Source organism: Hippichthys cyanospilos, chromosome 11, assembly GCF_059441005.1.
Source record: "Hippichthys cyanospilos isolate Australia breed blue-spotted pipefish chromosome 11, RoL_Hcya_1.0, whole genome shotgun sequence".
Lineage (NCBI taxonomy): Eukaryota > Metazoa > Chordata > Actinopteri > Syngnathiformes > Syngnathidae > Hippichthys > Hippichthys cyanospilos.
Window position 1 is genome coordinate 1,344,717 of NC_142379.1, and position 18,852 is coordinate 1,363,568.

General features: G+C 41.5%; 1 protein-coding gene across 3 annotated transcripts in view; it reads left to right on the forward strand.

The window, feature by feature from the left end:
* Positions 1-18,852, forward strand: part of nbeab (neurobeachin b) — a 163,397-nt gene that overhangs the window by 80,956 nt on the left and 63,589 nt on the right. For all 3 annotated transcript variants that reach the window (XM_088427563.1, XM_088427565.1, XM_088427564.1), the window contains exons 37-38: positions 8,859-8,983; positions 16,283-16,432. In XM_088427563.1, the coding sequence (XP_088283689.1) occupies positions 8,859-8,983; positions 16,283-16,432 (275 nt within the window). The remainder of the gene's footprint in view (positions 1-8,858; positions 8,984-16,282; positions 16,433-18,852) is intronic.

Below are 18,852 nucleotides of genomic sequence, written 5' to 3' on the forward strand. Positions count from 1 at the left end.
CAGGACAGAAAAAAAGAAAAATCCAACTGGATTCCGGGCGTTTGTTCAAATATTTATGGATCTCGCTCTCTCTCTGTGTCTGACGCAAAGCATCGATAAAAAAGGCGGGCGCGTTGTAAATGACACCGCAAAAAAAAAAAAAAACCTGAAAAAAAATGCAGCAAATTCAAATTTAATGGTAACCTGCTGTTGAAGAAAAATGACGCAATATGCTGCGGAGCGCTCGGGGCGACGGCGCATGCACGCCACCTCACTCTTATTCAATGCTACATTAACTTTCCCATTTATGCTGCTCTTGTAAAATATCAAGCCCTCCGGCGTGTTGAAGTCGATGCGGAGAAGGGGGCTGCCTGGTGTGGGCGGGGGGCACGAAGCTTTGCTCCAAATGTTTATTTTCAGCCTAATGCACTGAAATCTCAACTTCTGCCCCAGGATATTTAGCATCGCTCTGCCGTGAATTATAGACAAAAGACATTTTTTTTTCTTTTTCAAAAAGGGTCTCAGCGCATATATATATATATATATATATATATATATATATATATATATATATGTATATATATATATATATATATATATATATATATATATATGAAAAACTTTGCTTTTGAACTTAAAATAAAGCAAAACAAACAAAATTGCAAAAAAAAAAACAGTATACAATGCCTTTTTTGCATGAATAAACAATAATAATAATTTACCAAAAAAAAACAACAAAAGACAATACCAGTATGAGCACTGATCTTCCCATAAGTTCAAAAAAGGAGTAGGGAGAAGTAAAAAAAAAAAAATATATATATATATATATACCGGTATATATATATATTTCTTTAACTATACGTAGTAAGTATAAATATGTATACATAATGAGTATGTTTTGAGGTCAAATTACTATTATTATTATGATATTATGAATTATTATTTTTCCCTGTTACTGAAAATGAATATCAGCCGGAAATAGCAGCCTTCTCGACTGCTCATAACTGCTATGAGTCCTGATGAAACCGTTTGGGTCCGTCTCGAATATAAATTAGTCTCATGCCCGACAGTTCTTTGTTCTGTGACTCAAGGCGCGTTTTTTTTTTTTTTTTTTTTTTTCCGCAAATGAGCTTTCCATTAAAACGAGCGGAAATGTCAATTCATCATCTCCAGCCCCCCAAAACATCCCACTGATAATATTCGGATATTTTACTACTTAAACTTTCAAATATCTTGCACTAAATGAGTCAATTAGAAAAATAACAGCACGACGCTTCATCAAAACGTCCAGTAATTACTCGAATACGTTATTTGAAGTCCGCAAGGGCAACCGTTTTCTCCGCCGCAAAATCAAGCGAGGCTGAGGCGGCTTGGTGGTGGCGAGCGGTCACGTGACCCGCGCGGGGCGCGTTAGCCGGCTCGTCGGTGATGAATGTCCCCCTCCCCGCACGGGAAAATCAATAGTCCTCAAATTGAAACAGTATAGGCTTGTATCGATCCTGCGCGCTAAATCAAAACGAGGAGCCCTTTTATACGTCTCCGCACGACAGCAATGACACACTATCAATTTTGCTCTCGCGCTGATAAATCAACTTGAAAATTGGATGTCACAAGCGTTTTTGTTTTTTTTTTTTCCTTCTCACCGGGGAGAGGGAGGAGGCGAGAACGGTTCCCTTGCCCGCGGGTCACCTCTGCTGTTGACCTCTGAACCGCTGTCGCTAGATTATAAAGTTCAGGATAGCGCAAAGTGAAAGTAGATGTCCAGGCGGACTAATCGCTACAGAAATCGTAGCGGCACAACGCCAGCCATTTTTGTCGTTACCGAGCCGAGGCTTCCTTGAGGCGTTTTTTGCTTTTTGTTTTTTTTACGTTAACAGGCTGCAAGAATTAGAATCCAGCATGCAAATTCGGAAAGTTTGAGGTGGAAAAAAAATATACACCGTAAATTTCGAACAATGAGCCGCTATTTTTTTACTCAGGCTTTGAACCTTGTGGTTCATACAGTAGTCAAGTGCAAGGGGATCTGAGCTTATTTTGCTTTACTGGCCACCAGGGGGCAATTATTGATAGAGACTCTAAGAAATGTGTTTCTGTTTCGCAAATCTAATTTCATGCTTTTTCATGGCATGATAAGAACACAACACATTTCTTTTCAAATTAAGAGCAAATCAATAGGAACTTGAAGTCATTTATTTGAGAGACTCCTTCGCAATGTTTTAGCATGAGTTTCTGGCAATTAGACACTACATTTTTTTTCTCATGTCTTGAACCTTGTGGTTTATAGTCCAGTGTGGTGGATCGGTAGTTTTTTAACTTTAAAGAGGCAATCTCCTGGTAAACACACAGAGATTATTATTAATAGACTATTAAAATGCTTTAAGAAGGCATTAGCAAATCTAATTATTGCTTTTTCATGCCTTGATAAAAACAGAACACATTTCTTTTCAAATTAAATGCAAATTAATTGGAACATGGAACAAATTATTTACGGGAGACATTTGAAAATTGTCGTGTACATTTCTGACAATTAGTCACTACTTTTATCCTCACGCCTTGAACCCCTGCGTGTGGTGTTTTTGTTGTTGCCAAATTATTGGTGCTTCCTGTACACATGCTCGAAGATTTGACCCTAAAATTAAGGGTGCGCGCTATACACAGGAGCGTTAAAACAAGCACCGGTGGTTCCTCGTTGACTGGGCGGGGGGGAGGGGCGGGGCTTCAGTGACAGCTACCCAAGGATCCTCCATCCATCGGCGACCGCAGCAGACCTTAACCTTAGCTGCCTGCTCTATTGATTGCCAACATTTTTTCTGTATAATTACTTTTTTTTTTCTGTTGCAGAGAGCAAAACGCAGGGCATCTATCGATCTCCGTTAAGGCCGGGTTCATCTCTCGCATGTGACCAATGGGAACAATAGCTTTTTTTTTTTTTTTAACTGCCATTAGACCCTGTCCGGGAGCCAACCAGCGTTTGCTCTGACTTTAAAATGCCATCCATTCCAATAGACGGGAAGAAGGTCGGCGTGATGGGGCTGATGGTGGTGGGAGAAGGGGGCGGGGCCAAAATACCACCTTATCATGTCACTGCCAAAGGTTTTACATCAACTTCCAACAACTGTTAATGATTTTTTACAGTGTTTCAAGGGGTTATAGCTTCATCTAAAACTGAAAAAAATAGCAAAGCGCCTAGCAAAGAAAACAAACAGATGTCAAATGTCAATATTGCGATTACGCTTCACATGACAGAAAGAAAGTCTTTTCCCTGTGGTCACCCCCCCCCCCCCCCCCCCCCCCCGGCATCATCTCGCGCCCCCCAGGGGGCCCCGCCCCACTACTGCGCTCGGCAAACAAAGCACGGCGTGGAACGTGACAATAAGAAGGCCAGACCAAAGCGCCCTCCGAGTCGGAGTGGAAGTTCCTCCTAATGCTCCGCCATCAACACGTGATGCGTGATCAAACCCCAAGGAAATTATTGACTATCTTTTTTCCGGCTCCACTTTGCTCCTTCGTTTCATTTTTCATCTCCCAGCAGCTGTTTGTTTGATTTGACAGACAAGGTTAGGTTTTTTTTGTTTTTGTTTTTTTAAAGTTTGCTCACAGACGAATGACTTTCATCATGCGCTGATTCACTTGAGATGGTTTGCTCTGAAAGCGGGCCAGATTTTTTTTTTTTTTTTTTTTTTTTTTACTTACTTCCTGACAAGTGACGGTAAAAGGAAACAAAACCAGTGGCGTCATTTGATTTGAGTCACAAACCGACCTCAAATGCGAAGTAAAAACATAAAAAGTAAAAGTAGAAAAAGTAAAAAAAGTAAAAAGAATACTTTACTTTTTTAGCCAAAAGTTCATAATATATATATATATACATATATATATATATATATATATTTTTTTTTTAAATAAAATAATATATAATAATTTAATAAAATAAAATAAAAAATATCTTTTTAATACTGAAAAAAACTTATATATATATATATATATATATATATATATATATATATATATATATATATATATATATATATATATATTTTTTTTTTTTTTTTTTTAATAAAAAAAAATTATATTTTTTTTATTGCTGACAAAAAAAGACATTCCTTTTTTCATTAACGTTGAGCCAATAAAAACTCCGATATGGTTGCATTACTGGAAATAATCCATTCAGAGATGAAACTTTCTACTGTGTCCTAAAGTATTTGACAAAGGTCAGGCTTTCCTGGGGGGGGGTATAATTTACTGCACGTTGGACCTTAAAGGCCGTAGTGTATTTTTTAATGTATGTTGTAGTCATTGTCTGTTTGCTGTGACTACTTCATTGAGTCGGAGTGTGTAAGGTCATGTGGAAGAAGAGACGTCTTGTCTTGGCTGTGTGTTAAAGGCACGCACGAGCGAGTGTGCGTGTGTGTGTGAGAGAGGGCCCCCCCACTTGAATAGAATTGTCACTGATTACTGGTATTTATAATAATTAGCGCCTCACTCATGTCGCCAATTGACGCCTTGAAAAGGAGCATAATGGCGTTTTATTGAATCAGCATGTCTGCGTCCTCCCCGCTGGCCGCCTCACGCAAATCTTCCCGCCAGTAAAAAGAGAAGAAAAGGGAGCCTTTATCTGCGAGATGGCCCCGCGTGTGCGTGCGTGTGCGTGTCTGCCTTTGCCAAAGAGGCGCAAAACATAGCGAGCGGGTCGCAGCAAATGACCAAAATGATGATGAATATATATATATATATATATATATATATATATATATATATATATATATATGTAAATATACTGTAAGTATATAGATGTATATCTATGTATATAACACCATAAAAAATACTAATAAACAGTGTTTACTACTATATTTTCTTTTTTGTTTGAGCATATTGGCAGGTAGGTCCATAGTTTTTCATTTCATTTGGAAACGTTTCTCACTCTGCAGTTTTAATGCTGCCGTCATGAATGAAGCGCAGTTAAAAACCCAAAAACGGAACAACAATCTGAAGTGTGTATTGTACAAAAGGAGAGTAGCAGTCAGACAATGCCCCCCCCCCGGCCCCGCCCCTTCCCGCATTTATCCCGCCACACTTAGCCAAAGTTGAAAGGCTCCATAAATAACGGCGCTCCCGTTTCCCGAAGGTTATCAGTGCGGGAAAATTAGCTTTTAAAATGCAGTTTGAAATCCATTTAGGTGATTGATTGGCGAGCGCTCGAATAAATTCTGCCGCTATCCGGGCCGGCCTCGTCACGGCCATTTTTTATTGTTGTCACCCGGCCAGACGCGCTTCCGTGTGCAAACTAAAGCTCTGCGGGGGCTTCGGAAACGGGCAAACGCCGAAGGACGCTTTGTTTATGTTTGATGCTTTTTCGTTGTAATTTGATTGAAAAGCTTATGTTTAATATTTACTTGAGTCATTATTCTGTTCTTTTAAACTTTGATTGGTCTTGGCCTTGATCTAAGCCGGCGGTCCCCAACCTGTGGCCCGCGGGCCGAATCTGGCCCACTTGCGCATTTTCCCCGGTCCCCGGAACAATACCCGAGAAGCATTTTGATTTCTTTTGCGTGTTACATTAATATTGTTATTTACCCTCATTTTTTTCTCCACTCAAGATCTTAGAAAGTGGTATTGATATATGCGTGGCATAAATAACGTTAGTTCATCTTTTTCCCATTTCAAGTTCCCAGAAATGAGTAATAATATGTGTTGATGTGTGGCCTTAATATTGCTAGTCATTTAAAAAAATAATAATTCCGGTCAAGATCCCAGAAAGGAGCAAACATATTTGCTTATGTTTGGCATCATTCCAAACAAGTTGCTGTTTATTTGAAGGCAAACCAAACAAAGGAACCCGAGCAGATAAAAGTGCATCGCGCGTGCTGTGGATCTTCAAAGTCAAGCTTTCGTCCCGCCCCCAAAGTGCTTATTTTGCACCCCGAATTAGGCGGGCATAATCTGGGGCCTGGAAAAATGTGTGGATTTACATTTCCTAATCCGACGTTTACAATATCATTTGCGGGGCTTTCTTCTTTTGTACGCCCACTCGCATCGCTCTCGCTCTCTCTCTCCGGTCGTCCCCATTTTTAAACGCGGTGATTGACAGAGGACAAGCTCCAGGCGTTGGCTTTGCATATTAGACAGCGGCGTGCAACCTATACGCGCGCGCACACACTCGCACAGATGTTGCTTTTTGATTGATATTTAACTGCAAGTGAGCTCTTGTTGCTGTCAAAGTCCCGCTAAGTCTCTTGAGCCGCTTGATTTCTGACACTTTTCACACAAAGGACCGCGCGCGCGTTTGTGTGCGCGCGTGTGCGTACGCCACGTTGTCATGTGATCCGTGTAACACTTTAATCTGTTTCGACTCCTCCGATACGCCGGCGCGAGCCGTGCGTGCGTGGAGACGGCCGCCTGCCAAGGTCTGGCTAAATTGACGCCGCCCCTTTCTACATATGTTGCAGGTAATCGTACCCTTGTAATATTTATGCTAATAAAGCGGCCTGTTAAAGGAAACGCTGCACATCGGAGCGATACGATTTGACTCCTGAGAAGATACTGATATTCCAAGTGACGATACCGTGATACCCAGTAGCCCCGTGAATAAAATTGACATCATTGGTTATATCATGGTCGATATCATTGGTTTTTCAGAGTGATACCGCTATGAGAACTCAACTCTTGATAGTTATCGATACCATAGATACTTTTGATTCCTCCCACCCATGAAAAATGACATTAGGGTCAAAAGTAGTGCTGCTTAATATTTTTTTTTCAGAGTGATACCACTATGAAAACTCAACTCTTGATAGTTACCGATACCATTGATACTTTTGATACCTCCCACCCATGAAAAATAACATTAGGGTCAAAAGTAGTGCTGGTTAATATCTTTTTTTCAGAGTGATACCACTACGAGAACTCAACTCTTGATAGTTACCGATACCATTGATACTTTTGATACCTCCCACCCATGAAAAATGACATTAGGGTAAAAAGTAGTGCTGGTTAATATCTTTTTTTCAGAGTGATACCACTACGAGAACTCAACTCTTGATAGTTACCGATACCATTGATACTTTTGATACCTCCCACCCATGAAAAATGACATCAGGGTCAAAAGTAGTGCTGGTCAATATCTTCTTTTTAAAGAGATACCACTATGAGTATTCAAATTTCAAGTAGTTACCGATACGGACATATCAAGAACCAATACCAATACTTTTGATAGCCTTCACCCATAAAGAAAGTTACTTTAGGGTCAAAAATAGGGCTGATTGATACCATATTTTTTTCATCGTGAAACTGCTGAGTACTCAACTCTTGGTTTGTTTCTCATATACCAAGTACCGATACCATTATTACTTTTGATACCCCTCTCTCACCCATAAAAAAACAAAAATGACAAAGTCAAAAATATGGCTACTTGATATCTTTTTTTTCCCTTTCATTTATACCACAATGAGTACTCAAATCTGAGTGGTTACCGATACCCACATACCGAGTTCCGATACTATTGACCCTTTTGATCCTCCTCAAAAAAACGTCGGCTAGCTTTCTGAAAATCGTAATTCCCCAGTTGTCACCTATGCGCAATTATCTAAATAACAAATCTGTTCTCCACTCAAGGGTAAAAGAAGGCAACGTTCTCGTATTACGGCTGTAAAAAAAAGAAATACGTAAAAAATGTAAAACAAGCAGCTGGAGCGCACTTAGTCACCCGTTCCTTAATGGTGACCATTATAAAGGCACCCCGGCCGGGTCCTCGCTAATGTCGGAATAATCATTTACAAAAAGATAGTTACCACATGCTGAAATTATTTTCACCCCCCCCCCCAAACAACCCTAATTCACCATTATTAATAATGAATAAAACCGCAATTTTCAGTGGGTTCGCTCCAGGGCTCTGGGAATCATTACCATGAATATTTCAACACATTATTTTAATCTCCTGCACGCAAATGCGGGGGAAGGAGGTGGAAAGGGGGGGGGGGGGGGGGGGGGGGTCCTTACTTTTATAGGCTGGTGCGTCAAGCGCCCCGAGACCTCCCCGGTCATTAGAGCTCACGCTGTCTGTGTGAGATGCCTGCCTTTGATTTACAAGACTTGTTAAAAAAAAACAAAAAACGAGACGCCTGTTTCCAAAACGAGGCAGGCTGCGCCGTTTTTGCTCGTAATTTGACGCTGGAACCCCCCGTCTGATTTATGGGCGTGGCACCTCCTGCTGGTGATGTGGCTTTCTACTCAGAGAGAGAGAGTTTTTTTTTTTTTTTTTAATGAAGAACCACAAGTAGGAATGCCCACAATCTCTGCTTGGATAAAAACAAGTCCTCTTACTTTGGCCAAGCAGGAAATGCCCTCAGTCTCTACTTGGATGAATTGTTTTCTTAACATGAACAAAAGACATTGGTCGTGCCCACAATCTCTGCTTGGATAAAAACATGTCTTCTTACTTTGGCCAAGCAGGAAATGCCCTCAGTCTCTACTTGGATGAATTGTTTTCTTAACAAGAACAAAAGACATTGGTCGTGCCCACAATCTCTGCTTGGATAAAAACATGTCTTCTTACTTTGATCAATATGGAAATGCCCTCAGTCTCTACTTAGATCAAATGTTTTCTTACCAAGAATGAAACAAATTTGTCCCGTATTCATGTCCACAATCTCTGCTTGAATGAAAAATAGTTTTCTTCCTTTGGCCATTGGGGAAATGCCTCAGTCTCTACTTGAAATCTTTTCTTATCAAGAACAAGAGACACTTGACACGTATTAATGCCCACAATCTCCTCCGAGATAAAAATAATCATCTGTCTTTGGCCAACAAGGAAATGCCCTCATTCTCTTCTTTGATATACGGTAGTTTGTCTCATTTGGACTCTTTCCGTGTTTTTGTTTTTGCAGGCCGCCTCAGGACTTCTGGCGCCTGGACTACTGGGAGGACGACCTGCGGCGGAGGCGGCGCCTGGTCCGGAACCCGCTGGGCTCCGCGCACTCGGACGTGCCCTGCAAAACTCCGCAGGAGTACGGTACGCTGGCACGCACGTTTTGGATGTTGATAAATATACGTTCATGAGTCTGAAGAGATGAACAGCACACATAAATTTCATTGGGGTTTTTCTCCCCTTCAAGACAGTTAGGAAAAAAAAAGAAAAAAAGAGGCGCCTTCTTGTTCTGTGGTCCCCGCTTTGCCCCGGGGTCAACTTAACTGCCACTTAATGCAACGCTGAATTTTACGCACAAACGGTGCTATTAAACAAGCCTTCTGGCATGCTGATTAAATAGCAAATGCACAACGAGTATTGATTCATAAGCTAATAGCCTTAACCCGCTCGCCGCTAGTAGCTGACAAATGCCTGCCTGGATTTTTTTTTTTCTTTTTACGCTTATAAATGACTTTCAGCAGCTTCTTCCGGTTGCGTCGCAATAACTATCTTCATGGGACGAATGAGATTTTTGCAATTGCATACATCCCCAAATAGACACGTTTACGTTGAAAGATTTAAGATGCGTGAATATAGTCGCAATTTGAATACAAGCGTTTCCGAGAGGGTGTGTACACGTTTGCAAACACATCTCACTTTTTCCTTATTTATTTATTTGTTTGAGATTTTACAGGTGACATTTGTGGCACATCTGGCAGAGAATGGCATTATTGATGACGATGCACATCCATGTAAAATTTCAAATCAAACTCATAGTCAAGTGTAGATTTTTTTTTTTTTTTTACTAGCCACCAGGGGGCAATCTCATGGTGAACGAAGGACAGAAGAAGACGCTATCAAAGTATCGATCTTGAGTTAGAACTGCTATTATACTCCCGTTCAGGGGGCGCTTTCATCTTAGCACAATCGGCCATGTTACTGTTGTGTTGGTGCACAATTCGAACAATCCCAGTGTCTCCGAGTTTTGCTGAAGATCTCTTGGTGCTGCTCTTATTTCTAAACATCAGTCTGTTGAAGGCAAGGTGTGTGTGTGTGTGTTTTGTTTTGTTTTTTTTTAACAAAAAAACTCCACCACTAATCATTGCCATTGCTGTATTTGCAAATATATTTTAAAGTATATAAACATGAGTTTATATAGCATATCTACGTGAATATCTGATACAAGCTGCCGGTTATAATCCAGTCTATACAGACAGAAACACAATTTCTGTTAAATCTTTGCAAATAATCCGATGCGTTTTATAGTCGGAAAAACACGGTATTTTGGTACGCGTCTTCACATCCTCCGACCTACTGGAGGTCAAATCCGAGTCTGGTCTCGCCGGGCCCTCCTTTTGTTGGAAATGTTCTAAACTGGCGCTGATCTAATGAGGAACGCCGGACGGGTTCAGGAAGTCATCTGGTGGCTCGGGCTTCCAGCCCCAACACATGGCAGCTGCAGGTGGTCCATACAAGCAATCATTGTCCCGTCTGCTCTTAATTTTGCGCGTGCCTTTTTTTTTTTTTTTCTTCTGGGCGGGGGTCGAGCCCAGTCATTGGCTAATTTTGCGGGCTCCCCGTGATGTGTTGACGTCTGTCAGGCAAAGAAAGCTCTCATGTCATCCGCCAAGGACAATTTGGCTTGCCAGTAAATTGACATGATTGCCGACTAAGCAACTATTAAATCCTCAGCGCTGACCTCCGCCAAGGCTTTCTACATTTGTCACCTGCAACCCCGCCTGCATTTAATCAACCGTCTTAATTGTTAAAAGCTGCTAAATTTTTAAGATTCATTTATTTTCCGGATTTCTTTCCATGATGTCATACTTACTCGCGAGTATGAAGGACGGCGCTTTTTCCAGTGGAGCCACTTCCAAACAGTTCCGCAGTTGCATTATGGGAAAATGCTAATTTTTTAGCATTTAGCCCTCAAGTATGTTTAAATGTATTTACATGTTCAAACTTAATTGTAAATACAATCAAATACATCTGCAAAAATATTTGAATGGAAGTGAGATTTTTCACATGTGCATATGCTCGTCAGTACAGCATGGCATTATGGGAACTATGCTGTATTTGTGGCATTTAACCCAAAGTATCTTTAAATGTGTACGGTCAAATGTATATGCAAATATGTTTCAACATGTTTCAATACTTCACTTTTTTTGCTTTACTTGTTTGCATTTGCAAATAAGTTTTACTTGACTTTCGAAGCGCCGAAGGTATTTTGTGGCGAGGTCACAGAGGTTCCGTCCGAGGTGATGCGCACTCGATTGCATCCAGACTTTAGAAGATTTTAGCGGGCCGCGGCTGGCACGGGCAGCAAAGAAGCCATGCGGTGCGTTTGAGGCCCTGGAGAGCGTTTATTAAAGCGCTCCAATCTGGGACTAATGGAGAAACGCGAGCTTGTCCAAAAAGAATGCAGACTTCTCTGCTCTGACAGCGGGATATGACAAGACAGGCTTCAGCCGCCATCTTTCTTTTCCCGTTTGAAGAAGGGCAGACGCCTTCGCAGCACGCGTCCCCCCCCCCCCCCCGCCCGCTTGAAGGAATGAAAGTGATGTGGACAGATTGTTTTTCTTTTTGTTTCCCCTCACAAAGAAGACTGAGTGAGTGAGTGAGTGGCCCGTGTCGGTTTTGACGCAGTCTCGCCGTCGTCGTCTTTGTTTTCTCCCGAACGTTAAGAGCTGGCCGCCTTCCCTTTATTTATTTGTTGTGCGCACTCAAAGGAGTTATTTTGAGATTGCGCACAGCTTTGTGCCAGTTTTTGAAGCCGCCACTGAGCACTTTGTTAGACGCGTATATCAGTGGCTGGCCGTTTTTAGGGCCGCGTTTGGAGCATTGTTTTGACCGACGGCGTATGTGATTTACACATATGACGCGCCCACCGAATTCCAGGTCACTCAGTCCATTAGATATTTGAGGATGGTTATTTCAAAAATTCCCAGGGCGCGCTATTGAGTGAGTTTGCTGAGGGCTGCTATCTTATACAGAAATCCTGCTGAAAATTGAAACCAGTATTGGGGTATTCATGTAGAAATGGACTATATGTAACAATGTTGAACAAAGACAATAAAACACAATTTCATTCCAAGTACTTGTCAGGTTTAGGCAGCTTAAAACATTTAATAAACAAACAGGATGGAAGACAAGGACCTTTTACTCACGAGGAGAGCGGTCAGGAACCTTCGCCTTCTGAGAGCTCCTTCCGGTCTTGTTACACTTTCTTTGCGTCCCTTTTTTATTCATTAGGGTTTGCCATGGTTACAAAACCACTTGCAGCCCTAAAGGGTTAGGGGAGACATTATGACAGCGAGGTAACAATCAGTTTCTGATGGTGGGGGAGAGTCCATATACTATCAGTCCATGCAATCCCTGCTACCTTCTTCCCCAGGAACATGGCAACAGACCCCGTACTGTTGCATCCTGTGATTAGGTCATTAGGTCATCATTTTATATTATGTATATATGTGTGTGTGTGTGTATATATATATATATGTATATATATATATATATATATATATATATATATATATATACTTTTTTTTTTTTAACCGAGATACCTGAACTACTCATGTCGTCGTTGTGTTTCACCTCATACCAGGATCCAAGTGGTTAAAAGTAAATATTGTGGGTTATGTTGGGGCCCACAGAAAGCGATGACGGTAATTTGTGGGAAGAATAATGACTATACTCTTAATAGCAACTCCAAGAGAGCAATAAGCTGGATTTGAGCCGCACTCGTTAGGTTCAAAAAGCGTCGGCAGCGTACCCTTTGTCATCGCTTTATTGCGCAGTGCGCGCGAACGTGACGGACACTCCGTCTCGTTGTCTATTAACCGCACCGGCAGCTTAGCCAGCACATTCGGTGTCGCCGGCGCCGTCCGCCCGAAATAAGCTGCCCCGTTGCGCTGCTGGGAGTATATTGCGGGCTGATTGGAAGCGGGCAAGCATGAAATGGAAGTCACGTTAATATTGATCCAAGTGTTTAACGGGGTGTTTTACCTCCGGGTGTCCTTGCTGTCTGCGATCAGGCCAGAAGCTTCTTCTTCTCCCGGCTCGCCGCTGATTGCTACAGACGGACAGATTGTTCTCCGCGGTTCTCCACAGCGCTACCAAGGATAGCCGCATCCATTTAGACTGAAGGCTGAACCGCGCAATTTAACGCTTTACTTAAAAGGTACTTTTCGATGCCATCGCTCGTCCCCAGAACGACTCTTTGGCGTATGCGATTTGGTGAATTAAGCTAGGCCGTTGTGACCTTTCCCCGCGCCGCTTCTTCCTGTCCATCTGCACCCTGGTACGCTAAATTTAGTTGGTACCGGTTTAGACCCCAAGGTCACACATGGGTCAGGCATCAAACTCCCCGCTGGTACCCGGCCAGGGCAGAATAAGGGTAGGAACCATCTTTGCCAGAACTCAGACCTTCTTCTGCATTGAGCAGAAGAGTTGAGTAGTACTACATACCGGCGTTCCAGAAGATGCCAGAACGCTCTGCGCAAATCACCGCACTTATTTGCAGACATCTGACAAGACCCGACATAAAACAGAATCATTCCAAACTTAAAGCCGCCTTTGGAGTTCCCTTTGAGGTCACCGCGTCGCGCACGGCGTGCGCGTGCGTATGCAGTAACGCGTGTACGGTTTCCCGACATATCGCCGGCATGCCCGGCAGTGCAGGAAATCCAAACTTGAGAGAAGTATGTTTTGAAAGCCTTTTAAGTCTTATGCGTTCCATACTTAGGAGTGAGAGACCCCCGAACGCCAAATGATTGGTCTCCATGGGAGCTGAAATGTCAGTGGCATTTTGCACACTTTTGATGCTTGTGTGTGTGAACGACAAGATCCAATCAGCCAAACTTTTGAGAACAAATAAAATGGCGGTATAAATCAGAAAAGCTCAGATACGCAAGTGTTTCTGAAGAGGACCCCAAATTCAAGATTCAAGAGTTTTTTGTCATACGCATAGTAAGACAAGACAATGAAATTCTTATTCTGCGGACTGCATTCCATAATCGAGCAAATCATAAAGTAGGCAATAAAACAAAAAAAACAACAGTAATAGAGTAATAATGAAGCACTATTAAATGAATGGACTTACATTCTGAGCATATTACTGAGTAGATGGACTGAAAGAAACGATACATATGCGGATAATCATAAAACGTGGGACCCTGTTTATACAAAAAACAAAAATGGACACCTTGCGCACTAAAAACTGTCGGGTCAAAAATAACTCAATTATGACCCAGTATGTCGGTAAATGTGATGCAAATTTCTTGATTGTTTCTGAGGTTGACCTGACCAAAACGAAAAGTTCAGTCAAGTTGATACGAATTTTGGGTCGGACTTTTTTTTTTTTTACCCTGAATTGGGTCTTTTTTCTAACCATATGTTGGCGTCATTTTGTTTTGTTGACAGCTGCCACTACTTTAAAAAAAAAAAAAAAATGACTTGAGTAAGCCAGCTTGAAAGCTGGGTCATAAAATTGTCGATTACATTTCCTTCCCAATGCCGGTTCATTTAAAAAAAAAAAAGATTGAATGTTTGACTTAGCTTTCTTTGACGAGTCCAAACCACACGCGAGAAGTCCAAAATGACATCGCAGGCCAAGCTGCGACCCGCAGCGGTGGCCGTGTGTGATTTCTGCGCGCTTGTAGGAATTAGCCGCGTTTATTTAGTCTAGTCAGGCCGCGTGCTCCAATCCGCCAATCCAAACATGGGCACGTCTTCTCATCAGCCTTTCAGCGGGATGCTTGACAAAATGGCGGCGGCGCTCCAGATGCAAGGCAGCGCAGGGAGCCAGCTTTTGTTTTGTTCAATGGGACCTCTGGCCACTTATGTGCAGTACAAGGCCTGATTAAAAAAAAAAAAAAAAAAAAAAATATATATATATATATATATATATATATACTGTATATAAAGGCGACTTTATTTCTGCCAATAGAGGAATCGAAATGGCGTCAAAGGGGGACGGGCGGAACGCGGCGCAACAATCCCGCCCTCCTTTTGTTTTCGGCGGTCTCGGTTGAGTTGCAGGCAGATGATGAAGTCGCGGCGCAACCTAATTGCGCTGTCTGTTCAGCATCGCCTCCTGTCACGTCTCCAAACGCGGCTCGCCGCGTCACTAATCGACGGCGAGCCGTTGGTCTTTCAAGACGCAAACGTTGTGTTTCATTGTTGACCTTGTCTGGCAATAAAAGCAAATGTAGCTGTGATGTTCAAAACGTGTTCAGTCGGCAAATACGTGCCCGCCTTTATGTGTTATGGCATGTGGCGTCTTTTTTTTTTTTTTTTTTACTGTGTAGCATGAGAAGAGATGCTCACGGTAGTTTGTTGGCCACAGATAGGAATTGAGTCTTCAGCATTCATTTTCTGGACTTATGAAGCTTGAGCAAACTGTGGATCAATCGATTGTGGCACTTCCTTATTCACACGTGTCTATTATTTTTTTTAATTCTGCCTGTTTTTTGACACGTTTCAACGAAATTCCAATTTATCCAATTCACGCCATTCCCATTTGGAATTGTTCCGCATATTCATGTCAGGGGTGCTTGTATTTTTTGGTATTTGAAAAATTTACAATCTTCCCCCAAATCGCCAGTTCCCATCCAAAAAAGGTACCATTGACTTACATTGGGAGATTTGACATTTCACATTTAAAGCTTTCCCATTTCACAGTCACAAAATTTAGCTCATTCATTTTGCCTTAGCGATGATTTTCAACATACCAAAAATTCACACATTCCAAAATCTTTTGGAAACTTTCCAATTTTCCTCCCAGATTTCCCCATTCATTCCCAATAGCAGATTTTATATTTCACGTTTAAAGTGTTCCCATTTCAAATTCACAACATTTAACTCTTTCATTTCACACGAGGAATGATTTTCATCATTCCAAAGATTCGCACATTCAAAATTTTCCCCCAAATTCTCAGGTTTTCACCAAAAATTCCCCATTCAAGCTCTTTTGTAGATTTGACAGTTCACATTTAAAGCTTTCTCAATTCAAAAAATTCAAAAAAATGATTTTTGACTTTTCACACATTACAAAATTCCATTTTTTTAATGTGAAATGTGTTTTGTAAATTTGAACCCTCTTTTACCAACTAGAAACTTGAGTGAGGTTTGGGGCAAATGTTTCCCCATTTGGTTCATAAAACAAAATTAAGTATTTAATTAGTATGATTATCAACTGGACTTAATTTCAGGATGCTGTGTGGTCGAGAAATTGAAATTGAAATCGAAATGTACCAAGGCATTAATGTCTTCACGTTATTTGGGAAAGTCAAGTTTATTTTGAAGGTAGCGTGTTACCCAGGTACCCCATTGCCAAAATTTCGCATAAGAGGTTCATATTATTTTACCTGAAGTTCCCTTATCTGTCCTTTTTTTTTTTGTCAGTTACGGAAGAGGAGGAGCCGATCAAGTTGAAGACTTTGGTCTTCCCCGGCCAAAGCGTTCCGGGCCAGAGTCCCGAAACGGAGCTGATCCTGGAAGGAGATGACGATTCCGCCGGCCTGCTGCAGGAGAAGGAGGCGGACCACCTGGGTGGTGAGTTCATTTCGTGACTGTACATCGCTTTTACAATTTTGAAATGGTGCGGGTACATGTACGCAGCAAATAATAAACGCAGCGCCGCTCAGTCTGCGGCTAGCACATTCTTCAAATGAAACAAAAGCATTAACAAATGTCTTTGGTTTCTCTTTTATTGCAATGGTTCAGACTGTTTCAAGAAATGATCGTTTTGTCAATTAAAGGACAAACTATTGACCTTACTGCAATATTTAATCTTTTATCATGAATTATGTAGTAGCTTGAGCTACAAGTGAGCCCTATTTCTCGAGATGCGAGCTACGCACGGACCCGCAAGTGTAAACTCGGATACGAGTGCTGTATAGCGACGGGCGATTCAATTTAAGAGATAGTTGATGATTTTTGCATGATTTTGAGCGTACCCTATTTTCTGTACTATAAAGTGCACCGGATTATAAGGCGCACCTCCAATGAATGGTCTATTTTGTAATTATTTTCATTTATTAGGTGCGCCGTATTATAAGACGCATAGAATAGAAGCAACAGTAGTGGCTGAAGTTATGTTATGCAGCCACTAGATGGAGCTGCCCTAGGGGGAATATCAACAAAATCAGATCAGTCAGTCCAACTTTATGAACAGATAATCAGAAATGAAGAATCTAGATGATTTGTGGGAAATACTATCTGAAGGATGGGGAAAAAGTACCTCTTGATTACATCAAAAATCAATGCCAAGATGAATCAATCATTAAACGTCATCAAATTGCAACTACAAACCTTCAAATATATTGTTTGGATGATTTAAAAACAGTTTCCGGATGTATTTATAAACTGTTTTCATACCGTATAAGGCGCACTGCATTCGAAGGCGCATAGAATAGAAGCTACAGTAGGAGCTGCGATAAAGAGAATGTCAACAAAACAAACACATAAGTCAGTCAAACGTTTCAATCGGAATTGAAGAATAAAGATGATTTGTGGAAAGTACTATCTGAAGAATGGGGGAACACCTCTTGATTACAAGATTTTCAATCAACACCAAGACGACTCAAGAGTGGAGGAGAGGTAAAAATTGAACAATTTTAAGCAACAATTAAGTTGGGTTTTTTTTTCACCAAAATTGAAAAATCATGCTTTATGCGCTATATAAGTCGCACCGGATTATAAGACGCCAGCTGTTGACAAAATTGAAGGCTTTTAGGGGTGTTATAGTGTGGAAAATACGGTAATTGGGTTATTGTTGACTTAAGTGTTTTGGGCGTGCACGGTGTCAATTTTAATTATTTTTTTAAATAAAATGGGTTTTCTCATCCACCTGGAGGCCTTTTCCAAAGCATATCTTTTCTTTTTTTTTTTGGTTCTCTTCTGGAACACTCGGGTAACTCGAGTATATGAACTTTTCTGATTTGGATGCTCCTATAGTGCGGGAAATACGGTACATCCCAGCTCCATTCTCGCCATCACACTCCTCTTGAGACATCCTGTCATCATCTCGCGAACATCCCATAATATGCGGCTTTACGAGGGACGACGTTGCCGGAGTTTGGCTTTTAGCGGCCGTCCAAAGCAAGCCTCTCAAAGCGCAGGCGAGACGTTAGTGGCTCGAGCCACCTTGTCTCCATCTCTCAACTTTCTCTTTTCCGTTTCATGTTGCGGAGAGCAAACAACACATTGCTTTTAGCCGAATGCCTTTCATCTGCGTCCTTTGTAATTACACTCGGAGATGTCGCTGAGTGACGGTTCGGCGTTACAAATGGTGCGCAGTGAACGCCGGTGTATTCCCGCATGCTAGCACTTTCTGCATGTATACTATATTTGCCGTACCGAGGCACAAATAAAATTAATTTTCGGAAATATCGACGGTACACCCGACAATCCGTTACGTCTTGTTTGCGCAAGTCCCAAAAGCTATCAAAAATGTTTTGGTAGACCTTTGCTGAGCCAGCGGCTTGACTGACTCTCTGAGTATTTTACGACAGGCCGCTACGTTACATGCAGTTATACATACAGTACGTACGCTAGCTATGAAATATGTACAGTAAGTACGCTAGCAAAAATAAACCCATCAGAGAACGTTACGAAATACGCTCAGTACATATGCCGGCAGCCATTAATCAATCAGACAACGTTATGTAATATGTACAGTAAGTAAGCTAGCAGCGACACGAACATTTTATTGCCACCATATTTTCAAGCATGCGTCTTTTAATAAGGAACGACTCATCTATAGGTTACAATTTCGCTGGCGCCGTCACTTTTTTTTGGGATGGTGCATTTTTCAATTTGCCGAGGACAAAATGGTATTTAGTCTTTAAGCTTGACTTTTCGTCTCACATTACGTACACATATTTTCGTTTTTTCTTCACTGCGATAGCATTAGTCGGCTACAATGTTAATGCGTATTAAATCCACAAATGCTGCAAAAACCATCTGTGACC